Consider the following 18,645-nt stretch of genomic DNA (forward strand, 5'->3'; position numbering starts at 1 on the left):
GTGGGCGAGGCACTGGAATCCACCTCATGTCTTGGGTCCACAAGCACTCAGTTCAGGGGCTTTCTTGAGAGACTGTGTAGGGCAGAATCATCTCTTATTAGGGTTCTTGACTGGTGGCTGACCTGTGAGAACAGGGCCCAGGACAGATCTCCTCCGGGACGTTTGGACAGGCATTGGCCGGGTGGGATGCTGTGGGAGAAGGAAACTCATTTAGATACTTCAGGAGTCAGAATTATCAAACTGCATGCAATCCAGGACTGACAGTTTCAACCATATCATAATAGAAAACAGGAAAATCATAAGCAACTTAGGACAAAGGGAAACTGGCAGACTAATAGGCAGAAAATAACAAATATACGGTAGGATTCTCTTCTGTATCAGGAGGAAGAGGAACAACCAATAGAAATAGACAACACACGCAAAATTAAATTTCACAAAGACACACAAATGGTCATTACACATTTGCAGAGATACCCACCTCAGAGGTGGTCAAGGGAAAAAATTACAATACCAGTCTGAGTTTTTTGCCTATCAGATATGGTATGAAAACTTTCCTCATATTGCCTGTTGTTGAGGTCAAGGGTAAAAACATTTTCCTATGCAGTGTGGAGAATGTCAACAGCAACTATCCTTCTGAGGGCAATTGGGAGTATTTACAAGTTAAATGATCCCTTGTCTTGACATGAAGTCAGAGAAGGCAGCTGATAAAACACTTCACACACACACACACAAACAAAAACACTTCACACGTGAGCTGAAAGGCTTCCACTAGGATTTGCTGGCCTACTTGCACAAAATAGGAAAAAAATTCAAATAAAAAAATTGAAAAAAAAATAAAATGGGACCAGAATTTTGGATTACCTAACCCATGGAGAAAAAAAAAAAAAAAAGGAATATGAAAAAACAGAAAAAAATTAGAATATGAAAAATACAGGGAGAAAAAAAAACCAAAACAGGACTCGTAGCATCCAGCCTGGGTTTAACATAATCCTGCACACATGAGGGGCATAGGAGTGAAGCAAAACGGGGATGGAGGGGAGAAACAGCAGGGGAGCAGGGGTAAGACTCACCCTCACAAAGGCACACGATTCCACGGATTCCTTCCAGGGTCTCTTCCTCTTCTCTTGGCGTCTCCCGGGACACGTCTGTGGTAGAGGATTTCTCTGCCGCTCCTCTTGCCTGCAGAACAGTTCATGTTAAGTGTCTGGATGCCCTCACCTTTCTGTCCTCACCAGTGACTGGGAACCAAGAACACTCTGGGAACCCAGTCCTAGCCCTTGTTTGGGGGTGAAGGAGGCATCCAAGACCCTGTGACCTTTGCAAAGGCAGGTCCTTCCATGACTTCAGAGACAGCCCTCACTTCCGGGAAGCACTTCCTTCCCTACCGTGGTTTCATCATTGAATACTTTCAGGTGGTTCTCTGCCTGCCATGTGCATCATTCCAAGGGAGTTTCTGGCCCTTCCCCCTTCATGATTCTCAGGACTAGAATGAGCTCTGAGTGTGCAGCCCCGGAAGGCACAAAGCTCTCGAATGCTGCCCTTGAGTTTCCCGGTCTGCACCTGAGATATCTATATAGAGAGAGTAGAGGGGCAAGACAATCTCCCTCGGTACCACTGTCCCCCAAACCATTCTGACCCTGTGGTTCCTCACCTCAGTTCTGGTTCCTTCTCTCTGGCAGCCGTGTTGATGGACCCTGGAGTCTGGAGGTCCTGGGGGTTCGTGGGTTTCAGATTCTCCTTCTTATTGGAGCCCAAAGGCTGGGGAGCAAGGGCCCCACCCCAGGACTTCATGGGGCACCACTTGCTGATGGCCAAGTGTCCAAAGGCTCCACAGTTCCTGCATTTCACCTGGGGATGGAGGAGGAGGGTGGGGTCAACAGAAATCACAGGCAACTTTCTTTCTTTTTTTTTAATTAATTAATTTATTTATTTTATAGTTGTTTATTTTTTAGGCCATGCTGTGGGGCATGTGGGATCTTAGTTCCCCGACCAGGTATCGAACCCACACCCCCTGCATTGGAAGCGCGGAGTCTTAACCACTGGACCACCAGGGAATTCCCTGTAGGCAACTTTCAAAGGTTAACACAGTTGACTCTTCAATGACGTGGGTTGGAACTGGGCAGGTCCACTTACACTCAGATATTTTTCATAATCTGGACTATAGTACTACATCATCCAGAGTTGGTGGAATCCACGGATGGGGAACCTCAGGTACAAAGGACCAGAGGGCTGGCTATAAAGTTATACATGGATTTTCCACTGACTAGGGTTTGCTGCCCCTAACCCCTTTGTTGTTTCAGTCACCTGCATAAGGACAGATTTTTGAAGTTGGATATCGGTTTGGGATAGAGGACATGGACTAGAATTGCCAGAACATTCGAGGTACTGTGGTGCTGCCCATGGAGCGTGTTAGAGAGAGATCAAGGAGAAAAGAACTTAGTGTCTAAAGGTGAGGAAAATGAACCAGATTTGTGCACTGGACAAACACCAAGCTTGACATGACACTGAACAGGGAATAAGGTAGCTCCTCAGAGGAGCTGATGGGCCAATCACCCAGCTGAGGATACTACAAACCAGGCCAGCCAGACTTGGATAAGTAAGAACATCTGAGTCATAAGACACAGACGTTTCCGAGTTCCCTGGTGGACTGTGGTTAGGGTTCGGCACTTTCACTGCCATGGGCGGGGGTTCGATTCCCTGGTCGGGGAATGAAGATCCCGCAAGCGTGTCCATGGTAAAAACCACTCTCTGGGCTTCCCTGGTGGCACAGTGGTTAAGAATCTGCCTGCCAATGCAGGGGACACGGGTTCAAGCCCTGGTCCAGGAAGATCCCACATGCTGCGGAGCAGCTAAGCCCGTGCACCACAACTACTGAGCCTGTACTCTAGAGCCTGCGAGCCACATGCCACAACTAATGAAGCCCACGTGCCTAGAGCCCATGCACCGCAACAAGAGAAGCCCACGCACCACAACAAAGAGTAGCCCTGCTCGCCGCAACTAGAGAAAAGCCCACGCGTAGCAACGAAGACCCAACACAGCCAAAAATAAAAAATAAATAAAATAAAATAAATTAATTTTTTTTAAAGTTAATTTAAAAAAAAACACTCTCTGGGATCCATGCAGACACCCTGGTTCTTGAAATATCCAAGCTTCCACTTACCTTGGTACCCTTCTCTCCTGAGAAGGGAGTCTTCTGCCCCACTGGTTCCCTCTGTAGGGGCTTCACATTCTGGGCCGTAGGGGGTCTTTGGGGCAGATTGTGAATGTTGTGACCTTTTATCTGTCTCATGTCCTTGGGCTTCTGGTCATTCTTCCTCAGGAATTGACTGTTCAGTTTTCTAGTCACAAGAAAAAAATAAAAAATAGTATGTAGACCCAGAGACAGAAGCCCATCATACCCCTACTTCTGAATGAATGAGTGGGCTCACTGATCACTAAGTCGTTCCCACTATGAGTTGGTCTCTCCTCAGGAAGCGATGTCCCATTCTGTGAAATTTGTGACCTTTTTCCATCATTACTAACTCCCAGAGCGGGACACTGCCTGTGATAAGACCCCTAGATGAGCAAACAGTGAAATTAGATTTGCAACCTCGAATGCCTGGCTTTGGCGAGTTGGCTGTGCTCAGGGCTACTCATAATGTTTCTCCTGAGAATTTCAGTGTAAACTTGGGCCTGTGTTTTGGGTTTTTAGCCAGGCACTCCGTCCAACATTTAAGCATCTATCAATATTTATTAAAGCCAATGCACAGGCAGACAACAACTATGGATTTTTTTCCCACATATTTTCAGAAAACTCACAATTTTCACAGAACAGCTTCTTCCTGAGAAAACCTGTCAGTTCTTCTGACAAAGCTTGGCAAAGATTTGATAGTAAGTTAATGAACACCTGTGAAATTTCAGACATGACCCCTTAACCATATGCCTGTGTTCAACAGAGGCTTGCACAAAGCCACAGAGGAACAAGCAATCTGAGGGTGCTTGTGCAAGCTCACATATATGTGCAAATTCATACCAGGCAACTCACAAATAAAAGCCTGTGTTATGCTGAGGGATACACAAGTCAAAATTCTATTCGGGCAGAAATCTACAACACACACCTGTGCCCTGTTGGAAACCCTCCAGGCTCTACCCCATCACTGTCTGACATTTGACCTACCTCTCTTCTTGGACTCCAGGTCTTTGTGAAGCTCTGTGAGGCTGGACCACTGAAGGCCGACATTTCTTAATTGGGACACAGCGGGCACTTGGATCCTCTCCCGGCAACAGAGGAAACCGTAGCAGAACCTCCACAGCGGCATCAACTACCCATTTCTCTGTCATCAAGTCAATCTGATGGAGAATCAAGACACAACCAGAGCTCTGAACACAGGAAGAAGCCTTGGGATGACAGAAGATTAAAACTCCCAGTTTCTTGAGTTCTTTAATGTAATGCTAATTAGAGTGGAAAAGTTCTTTCCTCCAATCCCACAATGAGTTTGCTTGTGACCTCCAAGGGGCAGGCAGCAAGGAGTGAAATCAGAGTGTTGAGGGAATGCTGATCATCCCCAGGTGGGAACTGAGGTGCCACAGCTGTTGCATATGCCCTCTCCATCTGATCATTGCATGTCCATTTTAATTGGCCAATGCCCACCCACCCATGTTTTGTTTGTTTTGTTTTCTTTCTTTTTTTTTTTTTTTTTGCTGCACTTATAATTACAGTTTTATAATAAAGGATACACATAGGGTGAGGTCTGGGAGGTTTCCAAACACCGCTTCCATGTCCTTGACACACAGAATCAGGACACGTCCCTCTCCTAGCACATGAATGTGTTCACCAGCCAGGAAGCTCACACAAACATCAGTATCCAGAATTTTCAGTTTCATTGATTGACTTATTGGCCATGTGGTTGAACTAAATCTCCAACCACCCTTTGCTTTGTGCACCCATGTTGTTAATCACTGAATTTCACCCCTGGGCACAGGAGAACCTGACTGAGCACTGATGCCAGACCACGAGGCCACCTCATTCCTCTACATCTCACTTGCCCAACCTAACATCGCCCACACTTACATCTCTTTGTGGAATCCCAACCTTCTTTAAGAATGCTTTGCCCTGTTCCATTGAAAATTTGCTGGGGTCCATCGCTGCCAGTACTACCCCAGGGATTCTTTTTCTCTGTGGAGAGTAGAAAAGGAAACCATTGAATTTTGTACATCCCTGGAACCTCCCACATACAGGATGCAGTCAAGTCCCATCCCTCTTCTCTGCCCACCATCTCCACTACCACCCTTTATTCAAAGTACATGTACATATTCTTCTACTAGGAACAGAGTACCAATTAATGAAAAATAAGTTGATACAATTTACAATAACCAAGACTTGGAAACAACCTAAATGTCTGTCAACTGATGAAAGGATAAAGAAGATGTGGTATGTATATATATATATGTATATATATGTATATATATATATATATATATACATATATATACATATATATATATATAATGGAATACTACTCAGCCATAAAAAAGAATAAAATAATGCCATTTGCAGCAACATGGATGGGCCTAGAGATGATCATACTAAGTGAAGTAAGGTCGGAAAGAGAAAGATAAATACCTTATGATATCACTTATATGTGAATCTAAAATATGACATAAATGAACTTATCTATGAAACAGAAACAGACTCACAGAAATAGAGAACAGATTTGTGGTGGCCAAGGGGGAGGTAGGGTGGGGGAGGGGTGGATTGGGAGTTTGGGATTAGCAGATGCAAACTATTATATAAAGAATGGATAAACAACAAGGCCCTACTATATACTAAAGGGAACTATATTCAATATCCCATAATAAATCATAATGGAAAAGAATATGAAAAAGAATATATACAAACTGAATCACTTTGCTGTATACCAGAAACTAACGTATTGTAAATCACTATACTTCAATAAAATAATTTTTAAAAAATAAGGTGATAAATTTTTTTTTAAGTTTCTCCACTATATCCATGAAAATTCAATTAACAGTCAAGCTAGGAAGAAAAAAAGAGTACTTTATTTGAACCAAACTGAGGATGATAAGCCAGGAGACAGACTCTCAGAAGCTCTGAGAACTGTTCCTCTGGTCAGGAGTTAGAGATGCAGTTTTATACTTCTCAAGACAATGAATGATGTATCATATGGGCAGGTTAACATTATACCTAAATGTCATCAGAGATATTTTGGTTAGGTATGCACGGACAGAGTGAACTTTTAGGTCAATAACATCCCATGTACAGGATGAAAAAGAAATAGTAATCTTAAAAATTGCAATATTAATCTTAAAAATTACATACTAAATTATATTAAGAAAAAGAAAAGACAATTTTGCCATAGAAACAGGAAAGAAAGGGTCAGGACATGCTATATCGGATCTTGGGGCTGACTTATTCGAAGGTCTAGAATAAAGTACGCTTTCCTCTTCAAATTTAAAAGACCAAAATCAAGTAGCGAGGAAGCATTTCCCAACCATAAAATAAGGTAGAATAACTCTTGCTTCCACATTGCACTAGGATTTTCACACCTGAGGTGCTGCTCTGTTTTGTGTACAGGCTTAGGGTCAGGGTCCTGAATTTCAGCCAGCTCCAAACAAGTTCTCATGAATACACTAGGATGAAAGATAGATTAACAAATCGCTTAGGGTTTTATAAAGCTCTTGCTCAAAGGGTTCCATAACTGTTAATCCACCACCACACACAAATCAGGTGTTTGGTGACCATTCTTTGAAAAGTTTGACATTCATCGAAAAATTAACATTTGGAAGTATTTTGTGAATCAGTCACCGTGCTAAGAAATTCTATAAAACAATGAACGAATCCTTACCTCAGCGTCTGAAATGGCCCTCTGTTGATTGTTCCCACTCTCCTAGTTCACTGACGATAAACAGTAATGAAAAGTAAAGTGTGCTTTTGCTGTCTGTCCAGAACCGCCCAGATATGTGGACACTGGACAAAACCACCAGAGAGAGAGTGGTTACCAGGATGCTTGGAGAAGAGACCACTGACCAGAATTCCTTCTTCTGCTGGGCTTTATACTGTCTTATGACCCCCTGGACTTTCCCTCCCGATAACCTCATCATCCTAACCTAATCACATGCTAACCAATCACCACCCACAATCCACTGACTGGATGCAATGTTCTATTGGGTGTTTACCATTCCTTCACACTCTCACTTTCTCTCAAATCTGTACATCAGAAACAATACGCTGTATTTTGGTCTCTGCCATTTTCTATGATTTTAAAACTACATACGTATAACTATGTAATTTTAACAATATATACTATGTCTACAATATTTATGCATATGTTGCCTGCGGGAGAGGCTGTGCATGAGTGGGGATAGTGTGTATACGGGAAATCTGTGGACTTTCTGCTCCTTATTGCTGTGAGCTAAAAACAGCTCTGAAAAATAAAGCCTATTTTTAAAAACATATATCAACGTGCTGGCTTATTCTTTTTGCATCTTGCCAATGAGAACTCAGTCTTCCCAGTGGCACTAGCTCAGTGACAACCCAGGACTTTGGAGACCCTGACCTCCTGGGCACCAATGAAAACCAAGGTTAAGAACAGCCTGGCTCAGCCAAGATACAGTGGCAACCTAGGTGTCCCTCAAAGGATGAATGGATAAAGAAAATGGTGTATGTACATCAACGGAACATTATTCGACCATAAAAAGGGAAAGAATGTTGCCTTTGGTGACAGCATGGATGGATGTTGAGGGCATTATGCTAAGTGAAAGAAAGCAGACAGAGAAAGACAAATACGGTGTGATCTCACTTATATGTGGAATCTAAAAAAGAGAATCAAACTCATAGATACAGAGGACAGATTGGTGGTCACAGGGATGGGGGCACCAAAAGATGCAAACTTCCAGTTATGAAATAAATGTCACAGAGATATATGTACAACATGGTGACTATAGCTAAAATATTTAACTGTGTATTTGCAAGTTGCTGAGAGTAGATATTGGTTAAATTGGTTAAGTCCTCATCACACACACACAAAATTTGTAACTATGTATGGTGACAGACGTTCTGCCTGTGTCCCCAGGACCGGGTCTCTGATGCTTCATGGGGTTGGGATACTTCCCCTCTGAGGATGGCAGGGGCATCTCTGAAAGCAGTCAGGGGAACAGAGCTCAGCTGAACCCCAAGGAGTAGGACAGCAAACCCACAAAGCCTGGTCTTCAATGACAGGCCCCCAGGCTGGTGGGAGAGAGGTGTTGGGACAGGAGATTTCTCACTAGCACACCTCTCGGAGTTTCCAAAAAGAAGAAGCCCTGAGGCCAAATGCCCAGTCACATTCTTCTCAGGGAGCTCTGCATTGCACTCAGAGCCACTGTGTATTTGGTGTGTATGTGTGTGCCAGCATGTGTTTTGTTATATTTGTGTGTGTGTATCTGTGTGTGTCTGTGTATAGGTTCAATGCATGTGTGGTAGAGGGTGTCCACCGTTATGGCTCTCACCCCATACTTGCAAACTGAGAGGCACTGGATAATGGACCTGGATAAAACGCAGATTTGTTTGTAGGAAAAAAAACCCAAAGGATTAATTTGAACTCCATTTTTTTATGTTCCTTAACAAATCACAAAAGCAACCAGTGTTCATTTCTGAAAATTCAACAGAAAGTAAGTGTAGAAGATTGCGGGAACCATCCAGCACTCTTGAATTGAGTAAGTAGCATTTGTTTGTCTTGTAGATAAAGGAATGGCATATCTGACCACCTGATCCATATTGTCTATAATTCCATTTTAATTGTCGTTGAACTCTTGGTGTCATACTCCCCCTTTTTCTTGTATCTCTTTGAAAATCCTTCTCAGGTACTTTGGTTTCATTTCTTTGCTCCTAATTTAATGGTAGTTCAGCTCAGTGGTCTGATAATTAGGAAGAACTCACTTTGGGGTGGAAGAACGTGTCATCAAAGCAGAACATCCACTGAGACCCACCTCCAGGAATGGAAAATGGCCTTTACCAAGCATTTCAAGATCCCTTCGCAAATACTATCTAGAGACTTGTAATTGGTTTTGGTAATTAGCAACTTCTAGGAAAAAAAAGTTTTTCATAAATGTTCTCAACTCCCCAAGCCTGCAGGGTCATTGCCACTACAGGTGAAATGGTAATTGCAATTCTAAGGGGAGGTGAGGTCACTGAATCACAAACCCATATCTCAGGGTCTAGCTCCCTCCTTCTCACATGGTCATGATCATACACCGAGCATGCAGACGTGGGATGAATCTGGGAGAATATTTGCTATTTCAATCTGAGAGGCAAAGTCTATATGGTATGGATGCCTATCAAGAGTAAATGTGGGTAAGTGATCATATAAAAAGGGATTGCTCCAGGTTTGAAGTTGATCCAGTGCCAAAGCCTCACAGGAAGAGGAATAATTCTGAAGCTTGAGCTGAGTTAGTAAAGAGAGATGGGGTCCTAGACCCACCACCAATTCCTGATGCCTCCTAAAGTGACTTAGTGTAATTCTCAATGACAGCGATTGCTATTGTTTAATCCAAGTGAAGTGAAACCTGATTTTTAATTTAACCAATGATGATAGTTCAGAAATACAGTAGTCAGGTTACCTTACAGGAATCATAGAATGCATTTCCAGGGTTACTAGAGGTATGCCATTAACATCTCCATGATTAACAAAAGCTACAATAAATCTACAGGTATCATCTAAACCTGCAGAGAAACAGTGTATATAAATGACAATTGCTGGAATAGAAATATTTCCTCTACCTCTGGGTGTATGAAATTCCTTAAGGAGATATTAACTGAAAACATCCATTGCTGGTTAACTTTGGTAAGAGTGTTTTCTGTCTCCAAATTAGGGAAGGAATGTTTTTTTTACGGTAATTTCATAAATGGGTTTCAGATAGCAGATATCAGGCACAAAAGTATCTAGTGACCTATTCTTTGATTTTAAAATATTCTTATATCAGTTCCAATCAATGTATCTAATTTTATTAAAATACTTAAAACTTTATTCATAATTAGTATTGACCTGTACAATAAATATTTAAAGGTAAATGGAAACTTGTTACAAAAAATATTTTAAAACACCATCAAATCTAAAATGAAATGAAAAAAGTATGAAAAGAGGTAAATATACACCTGTATTTTATTTAAGAACATAACTAACTAGCTTTGTTAAATAGCATCGTGTTTAAATGCACTGGCGTTTTACCAACCTATCAAGGTTCTAACTTCTTTTTTCCTTTTCATAAAAGGGCTTTAAATTTGGACAAATCATGAATTTATCTGCCTCAGTGTTCCTTATCTTTTCATTGAAAGTACTAGTGCCAACTGCGTCACGAATTATGAAGAATAGAGGGTGTACGACATACTTGGCTTTTATACAGTGATCCATATACTGCAAAGCTCTTTCAGTGTTATATATTCAACTTTCAGACGCCTGTTTAAGAGAAAAAATATATAAATAACTACTTATAAGTGGGAACTAATTTAAGTGAAGAATATTGAAATTTCAGTTACATGCTATAGAGTTCTGCCTCATGTTCCAATGCAGGAATCTCTGGCTCAAAAGAAAAATATTATTCTTTGGGATTTGACAGATGGCCACCAGGAATTTCACAATAGGATTGATCTTTGTATTACAGACTACAGTTGGAATTCTGGGGAATTTCTGTCTTGTTTACCATTTTCTCTTCCTTTACTTCACAAAGTGCAGGTTTAGGTCCACAGATTTGATTCTCAAGCACATGACTGTACCAATCTCTTGGTTATTTTCTCCAAAGGAATCCCTGAAACATCAGCAGCTTTGGGGTTGAAACTTTATTTCAATGATTTTGGATGCAAACTTGTTTTCTATATTCACAGAGTGAGCAAGGATGTGTCCATTTGTACCACTTGCATCTTGAGTGTCTTCCAAGCCATCTTGATCAGTCCCAGAGACACTAGGTGGGCAGAGCTTAAGGTAAAAGCTCCCAGGTTCATTGACACCTTCAACACCCTCTGCTGGATCTTGAACATGATGTTAAATATTTTGGTTCCTTTTCATATGACCGACAAAAGGAACAACACGAACATCATAAGGAAAAAAGATCATGGCTACTGTTGTGCAGTATATCAGGGCAAAATTACAGAGTCATTCTATCTGCTGTTGGTATTATTCCATGATGGTTTCTGTTTGGTGCTGATGGTCTATGGTAAGATTTCTTGCCATGTCAGCCTCCCAGATATCTGCCCACAAGGTCTGGTGGAAGAGAAAATGATGAGTCCCTTTCCTCTCTCTAAATTTAGATTAACAGGAGACAATATTTGCGTAGCTAGTTCCTTAGGACATAGTGACTCTGGTTTTGGTAAAGGAGTACTCTCATTTTTTTTTAATTGGTATTTTCCTCCCAGAGATGGTCACTGTTTTTCTTTGTCCCTTTTCTCTTCGTTCACGCGAATCACCTCATTGTTAATTGTTTTACTTAATACAGATGTTAATAAATAGATAAATATATGATCTGAAATTAGTAACAATTTAGTTTCTACTCTACATTATTTTATCTTTCAGTACTGTTTCATATCTCATAGTTTAGGGCATGGCATGAGACTGTTCCATAATGCATGTAGGGAATTACCTTGTGGTCCAGTGGTTAAGATTCTGTGCTTCCACTGCAGGGGATGGTTTCAATCCCTAGTTGGGGAACTAAGATCCCGCATGCGCCATGGTGTGGCCTAATAATAATAATAATGATAGTAATTCATGTAATAGTTTCCTTTATGCTTTTGTTTGTAGCACAAAGCAAATGAGTCTTTCTGTTCCCATCCTAATATTGAGCCATGCACACTTGCATCCATTAATCCAAATTGGGATGGGGTAGATTTCTGCAGTATTATACATGTATCTTTTCAATTAGTGTCTTTATTTTCTTCAGAAAAATACCCAGAAATGGAATTGCTGGATCATATGGTAGTCCTATTTTTTAATATTTTGAGGAACTGCATACTGTTTTCCATAGTGGCTGTACCAATTTAAATTCCTACCAACAGTGCATGAGGACTCCTTTTTCTCCACATCTTCACCAACACTTGGTATTTGTTGTCTTTTTGATAACAGCCATTTTCACAGGTGCAAGGTGATATCTCATTGTGATTGCGACTTGCGTTTCCTTGATGATGTGGAATCTAAAACACAAAACAAATGACTGTATAAAATAAAACAGACAGACTCACAGGTACAGGTATAGAAAACAAACTAGTGGATACCACTGCAGAAAGGGAAGTGGGGAGGGGCAAAATAGGGGAATGGGATTAAGAGACACAAACTACTACCTATAAAATAGATAAGCAACAAGGATGGTATTGTACAACACAGGCAAATGTAGCCATTATTTTGTAATAGTCTATACAAATATTGAAACACTATGCTGTATACTTGAGACCAATAGAATATTGTAAATCGACAATACTTCAATTAAAAAATTTTTCTAACGCTGATAATAACCCAACTGTCCTTATCAGGTCAGATTGTGGATGCTCAGAAAACTCCATGGGAAACAATGAGGCTTCCAGAATAGATGAGGAAACATGAGGGGAAGTTTCCCTACCCAGCTAGACTTTCTGTTGTTTCAGGATGCCCTGTTCAAGCACCAGTGCTAACTTAACCAATTCAATATGTATGGCTGTGAGTATAACGCTATACTGTTAGTCCCCAAACAATAATGAAAACTCTCGATGATGGATTCTCAGTGCCCAGAAGACTAGTTAACTGCTCATAAATCTTAACTTAGGAAAGTTCATCCAAGCACCTACCCCTGATACCCTAGGTTAACTATAAAATTCTGGAATGGGCCCTGGGTGGTGTGGAACGCAGCTGTGAAAACTTCCGGATCTTATCATTGTCAGCCTGATCTAGATCCCACCCTGTGAGTAAGTTACACTATCATAGATGGATCCATTGATTAGATAAAGGTCCTTGCCTCCTTTCTCAGTCTCAAGATCCTTCTCAAAGCCATACTTAGAAAATATACATGCACCACAATGTTCATTGCAGCACTATTTACAATAGCCAAGACATGGAAGCAACCTAAATGTCCGTCAATAGAGGAATGGATAAAGAATATGTGGTATGTATGTATACAATGGAATATTACTCAGCCATAAAAAAGAATGAAATAATGCTATTTTCAGCAACATGGATGGACCTAGAGACTATATATTAAGTGAAGTAAGTCAGACAGAGAAAGACAAATGTCATATGATATCACCTATATGTGGAGTCTATAAAATGATACAAGTGTACTTATTTACAAAAGAGAAACAGACTCACAGGCTTAGAAAACAAACTTATGGTTACCAAAGGGAAAATGTTGGGGGGGGGGGGTTGGTATAAACCAGGAGCTTGGAATGAACATACACACACTACTATATATAGATAGATAACCAACAAGGACCTACTGTATAGCACAGGGAACTCTACTCAATATTCCGTGATAACCTATATGAGAAAAGAATATGAAAAAGAATGAATATATATACATAAAATAAAATTTTTTAAAAATAAATATCATCATGAACTCAAGAATTAAAAAAAAAAGATGCCTTATCAGTTCACTGGGCAATTTTTTTCCCTTCGCCCTCGAACACAATGCAATCACATGAGATCGAAACATGGGGGTCCACGGGAATTGATCTGGCCGGTCTCTCACCCACAAGACCTTAAGAGATATTTATTTCCTGTTTACTTTTCTTCTGCATTTTGATTTGATCACATATGTATGTATCTGATACAATCAACTATAATTTGATATTTCTCATTCCCAAAATTTTAAGAAATTCTAACATACATGTACATACTTTGAACACAGTATATTATTTTCTGCAAATGTAAAATATTTATACATTGTCCTTATACTGTCTAACATTTTATCAGGACTTTTCTTCCAATTGTTTTGGAAAAATCTCCTTTTTACACATGTACCTATAGTTCATTGTGTTTCACCACTGTTTGTAATTTTTGTGTGTCAATGTTCTGGACTTTTTGGTTATAATCCCTGATCCTATTGGTGTGCATTTATGTTTTTCCTTCCACTATCAATGCTCCCATGAATACACTTGGGCAATCTCATTGTTGTTATAAACAGAAAGTGAGAAGCTGAATTGCTGAGTCATCATTTTCACGCATCTTCAGGTTTAGTTTGCATAATCATGTATCTCCTGAAGTGGTTAAGCCCCAAAATCTCACTAACTCCAGAGGAGAATCTCCAGTTCCCCACATCATAGGCACACTGGATAACATCTGAATTTTTATTAGTAGTATGTATGTGAAAACTTGGTGATGTTTTATTTGCATTGACTTTATTATTAGCAATTCTGTATGTAATGTAACATAGTTTTCATCATATGAGTTTACTAACCTGTGAATTGTTTTGTCAATTGTTTTCCAGTTTATTGTGAATAGTTTCCTTTTGTTTTGAATTGGTAGAAATTAAACTTTATATATCTGGATACAATTTCTTTCTGAGTGATGGGAATTATAAGTACGTGCTTCCATTTTGTAACTGCTTTTAATGATATTTTCAGACAAAATGTACCAGTTCTAATGTTATGAGAAGTAATTTTAATGTAGGAACTTTGTTTAAATCCTGGCTAAAAAAACCCCAAAACCAATAAAATGTGTTTGAGTAATTTAGATTTAGAAGAATGTGAATATGAACTGGGTATTAAATGATATTTAAAATTTTTTGAAATAATTTTGTGTTATAAAGCCTGGGAGTCTTTTATTGTTTTTTATATCCTTAAATGATTACTTCCTAGAACTGATTTGATGGCTTCCAACTTATTTATTAGACAAGTACATAATTCTACGATTTGCATTCAAGTCTATCATCTCCATGTCTCACCTAACACCCCCCCCACACACACACACACAAAGGAGAAGTTTGAGATGGATGATCCAAGACTGGAAAAACACTGAACATTTTGAAGTGGTCTTAACGGTAAACAGAGATTCACTTTCTCTTCCTGTGTCGGGTTCCCCCGTACAACCACAACCAACAAGGTTCCTAATCTCACACCATCTCAGGCTGGGATAAGTGATAGGATTGTAGAATCCAATCAGCCAATAGGAACAAGCCACGCCCCATGAGGGTCTAATAAAAGGCAGGCGCATCTCGCCTGTGGACATTTCTGACTCTGAACCGCTCTGAGAGAGGACCTCTCGTTTGGGCTTCAAGATGGAATCGGGCACTGAAGACCTACACCCGCACAGCCCCTCCATGGAACACCCCACTGACCAGCCTCCCATCCAGCAGGACTCCATCGAAGAAAGGGGCTCTGATGCGGAGGAGAAACTCTCCGAAGAAGAAGACAAAATATTCTCTTCCCAGTTGCAACAGAACTCCATGGAAGAAAGGGGCTCAGATGTGGAGGAGAAACTATCCGAAGAAAAAGGCAAGACATTCTCTTCCCAGTGAAGAGACAGCCACAACCAAAGGCCAGATAGGGTCCTGGTCTGTTTGTCTGAGGCTGGAAGGAGGGATGGAATCAGGGATACCGAATTTGTGTTTTGTCGGGGTTTTATTTGGAGATCGGTGATGGGAGACGTCCCCCAGCCCTATGGGGGCTTTAAGTATTCTGGCAATGATTCCCTAGAAACATATTGCTCCAGTTCATGTGTCTGAACGCCCTCGGTAGAGAGAACTGTCCACAAATACAGGCTAGGGGTGGACTAAGGGCTTCTGTGTCCCTCGAGGGAGGACAGTCATCTCAATCCCTCTTTTTCTCCAGGGTCAGAGCCCGAGACAGATGAGGAGGAGAATTCGAAGGAAAGCGAGACACAAGACAGAAACAGCTGCACTGCTCTGTCAGGTAAGATTTCATTTTTCTGGGGAGGAGGGACAGGGCATATGGAGTAAGTCAGTCTCCCCGGGCAGGGAAGTGGGTGAGCTTTGGCAGCCAGGCCTTGCACATCCTGGACTGTAGGATGGGACACGAGCTTTGGTTGGGATCCTGGCTCCTTGTGTGTCCGGGATAGGCTAGGTTTCCAGCGTGCCGGGTGCAGGCAGTCACTCAAACTCTCACTTGATCCACAGATTCAGAACGCGGTTCCAGTCCGGAGATCTCCTGGAAGAGGAAGCTCAATTCCAGGGTCGGCACCTGCGAGACAACAGGTAGGATCTTGCTTTTGGGTCCCGAGGTGTACAGAGAGGAAAGCAGGGAACCTATCCAGTGCGTGGGCACAAAGGGCGGTGTCCAATGGCTGAAGCCGTTTGGAGACTCTGGGATCCAGGGAGCATTGAAGGGCCCAAGATGGGCATAGCATCACCTCATTCTAGAGCTGAGGGGGCGGGGCAGGAGCAGGAGAGAGGTGGAGTTTACGGAAGGAACACTGCGAGATCCTGGGAATGGGGGTCCGTGAGAATCGATGGGGCAGGTCTCTCACCTACATGCTTGCTCCGCAGGGGCCTCTCCAGATGAGCGCAGTGCGACTCCGGAAAAGAAGAAACAGAAGGTCCTTGACTCTGACCACAGCAGGGAGAGTGAAGAAATCCGGGATGCCCGCCCCAGGAGATCCCAGAGGAGGCGCCCTGGGCGCAGCAAGAGGCCCAGATCCAGGTCCCCAGGAGACCAGCCGCCTCCACTTCGGGAAAGCCTCTTGACCTCCCTGCGCTCTATGTCGGAGGCCATTTATCAGAACATAGTTAATGTGCACAACCAGAAGGGCTATTCCCCGCTGCTCTGGGAGCAGCTGACCCAGCTGCGGGGGCCTCTGTGCACCGCGGTGCTGACCACGTACGCCATGGCCAACCAGGCGGCCTATGTCTTCCCTGCTGAGGGCTGGCTCGTCCCAACCCCACTGCCGGCTCCCTGGAGTCCAGCCGGGGATGGAGGAGAAGGTCCGTGCTCCAAGGACAGCCTACCTCTTCCCTAGACAGGCTGTCAGTGGATCAGGCTTGATTTAAACTAAGGGTACCCAAGCCTATTCAGCAGAGACTGCAGTTCTGAAAAAGAGCAAAGCCCTGCAACTGCCCAGATTCTCCAAGGTGACCGGCAGGGCCAGTTTTTCACACAGGGTGTTCCTCCTAAACGCTAGAACCTGGGGTGGTCATAGGAAAGGAGCTTGAAAACTTGAGTCAAAATGGTGAAATCTGGGTTTCCTTGAGGACGAATATTACAAAGCTTTTAACATTCGTGTTAGACAATTGATGCGCCTTAGGACAATCAAGTTGCTGTATTAACCCCGCAGGCCTCTTGCCTCTCAGGAGCGCTAGCGCTGAGGTGCACATTCTACACAGGCATTATTTTAGAGTGAGGAAAGTCAAGCATTATTTTATAATGAGAACAAATATCACGGTGTAATTCATATGCATTTGCCTACTTTAAAGTGTAGCAAAGTAAACATGTATTCGTATCCTCCCCCTTTTATACAGAAAAGGCCGCAGCTCTTCCCTCCTTCACCTCCAGCCCGTGGAGGACAGATATCCACAAACCTTTAATAACAATCTACCTTGAGAAATGTTTATATTTTTCAGTTTGATGAAATGAAGGTGATGCCACCACATGTTTTTGTTTGCTTTTTATTTACTTTAGATAAACTGGAAGTCAAGAGATATGAAATGTTTTTTGCCCATGTGTTTTATTCTTCATCTGTTTCACCTTATGTACCTACTTTTAAATTTTCTCCTACTTCATAGATTTCAGTTTGCTATATTTCCTAGAGGATATTAAATATAATATAGATATAGTCATTGGCTTTATATTAATATATTGTTATATTTAATTCTATATACTCTGATTTGCATTTTACACTGGGATCATGCAGTCTCAGCATATAAATGTATATAATTTTATGTAAGAAAAATAAAATTAAAGTTTTGAGAATCTGTTTTAGCCTTTGCCTTATTATTCCCATGTCACTTAGTGATGAAATAGTAATGTTTTCATGTATTGTATACCTGAATACAACCCCATATGGGATTAAAATCCCCTATGGAATTTCTTTTATTGTATGTGTGGGTAGGGAAGCAGTGTTCTTTTCACCTCTACTTCATCTCCACCTTGACTTTCCTACACCTACCAGCTCTTATTGTACGTAAGCTTAGCAACTTATCATTCCAGTAAATGGGGCCAATTCAGTGATATTATATTACAAATCAGTTTGCACCCATGACATGGCTTCAAATTATACAAAATAAGTGATTACGTATGTACAAAAATTTGAATTGACAAGTTACACTTGGAAACTGAGGATGCAATTACAAAATGATAAAAGAAAATAAACTACTTAGGAATAAATGTAATAAAAATGTGTGAAGGCCGCCACTGTCTCCCAGGCTGGTGGGTTCGCCAATCTGCAGTGGGCTGTTACCTGGGCGTGGCGCCGGGCGGCGGGGGCTACGGGAAATCCAGTTTTCCCTTGAATAAAGGACATCAAACTAGTTACTACATTGTTTTGTCATTTGACATCATTTTACTAAAAAAAAAAACAGACGAAGGAATACATAGAGCAGGTTCTGGCTCAGTAGCTTCTGTTCCCCAGCAGGAAACTCCCTCCAGCTTCTCTGTCCAGAGTTTTTAATCAGGGTTTTATTACCAGGCATGAGTGGTTAAATCACCAGCCATGTGATTGAACCCAATCGCCAGCCTCCCTCCTCTCTCCAGAAGTTGGGCAG

General features: G+C 41.6%; 1 protein-coding gene across 1 annotated transcript; it reads left to right on the forward strand.

Annotated features, from left to right (window-relative positions):
- The first annotated feature begins 15,207 nt into the window (after positions 1-15,207).
- LOC118885383 (protein FRG2-like-1) lies at positions 15,208-16,904 on the forward strand. The gene is made up of 4 exons (XM_036834015.1): positions 15,208-15,424; positions 15,761-15,841; positions 16,066-16,143; positions 16,435-16,904. The coding sequence occupies exons 1-4, from the start codon at positions 15,208-15,210 to the stop codon at positions 16,902-16,904; spliced, it is 846 nt and encodes a 281-aa protein (XP_036689910.1).
- The last annotated feature ends 1,741 nt before the right edge of the window (positions 16,905-18,645 follow it).

This window comes from Balaenoptera musculus, chromosome 19 (genome assembly GCF_009873245.2).
Source record: "Balaenoptera musculus isolate JJ_BM4_2016_0621 chromosome 19, mBalMus1.pri.v3, whole genome shotgun sequence".
In the NCBI taxonomy this organism is placed as follows: domain Eukaryota; kingdom Metazoa; phylum Chordata; class Mammalia; order Artiodactyla; family Balaenopteridae; genus Balaenoptera; species Balaenoptera musculus.

Coding starts and splice junctions, on each gene's coding strand:
- LOC118885383 (XM_036834015.1), top strand. CDS start 15,208: ATGGAATCGGGCACTGAAGACCTACACCCGCACAGCCCCTCCATGGAA. Junction 15,842..16,065: donor CAGCTGCACTGCTCTGTCAG/GTAAGATTTCAT, acceptor CTTGATCCACAG/ATTCAGAACGCGGTTCCAGT. Junction 16,144..16,434: donor CGGCACCTGCGAGACAACAG/GTAGGATCTTGC, acceptor CTTGCTCCGCAG/GGGCCTCTCCAGATGAGCGC.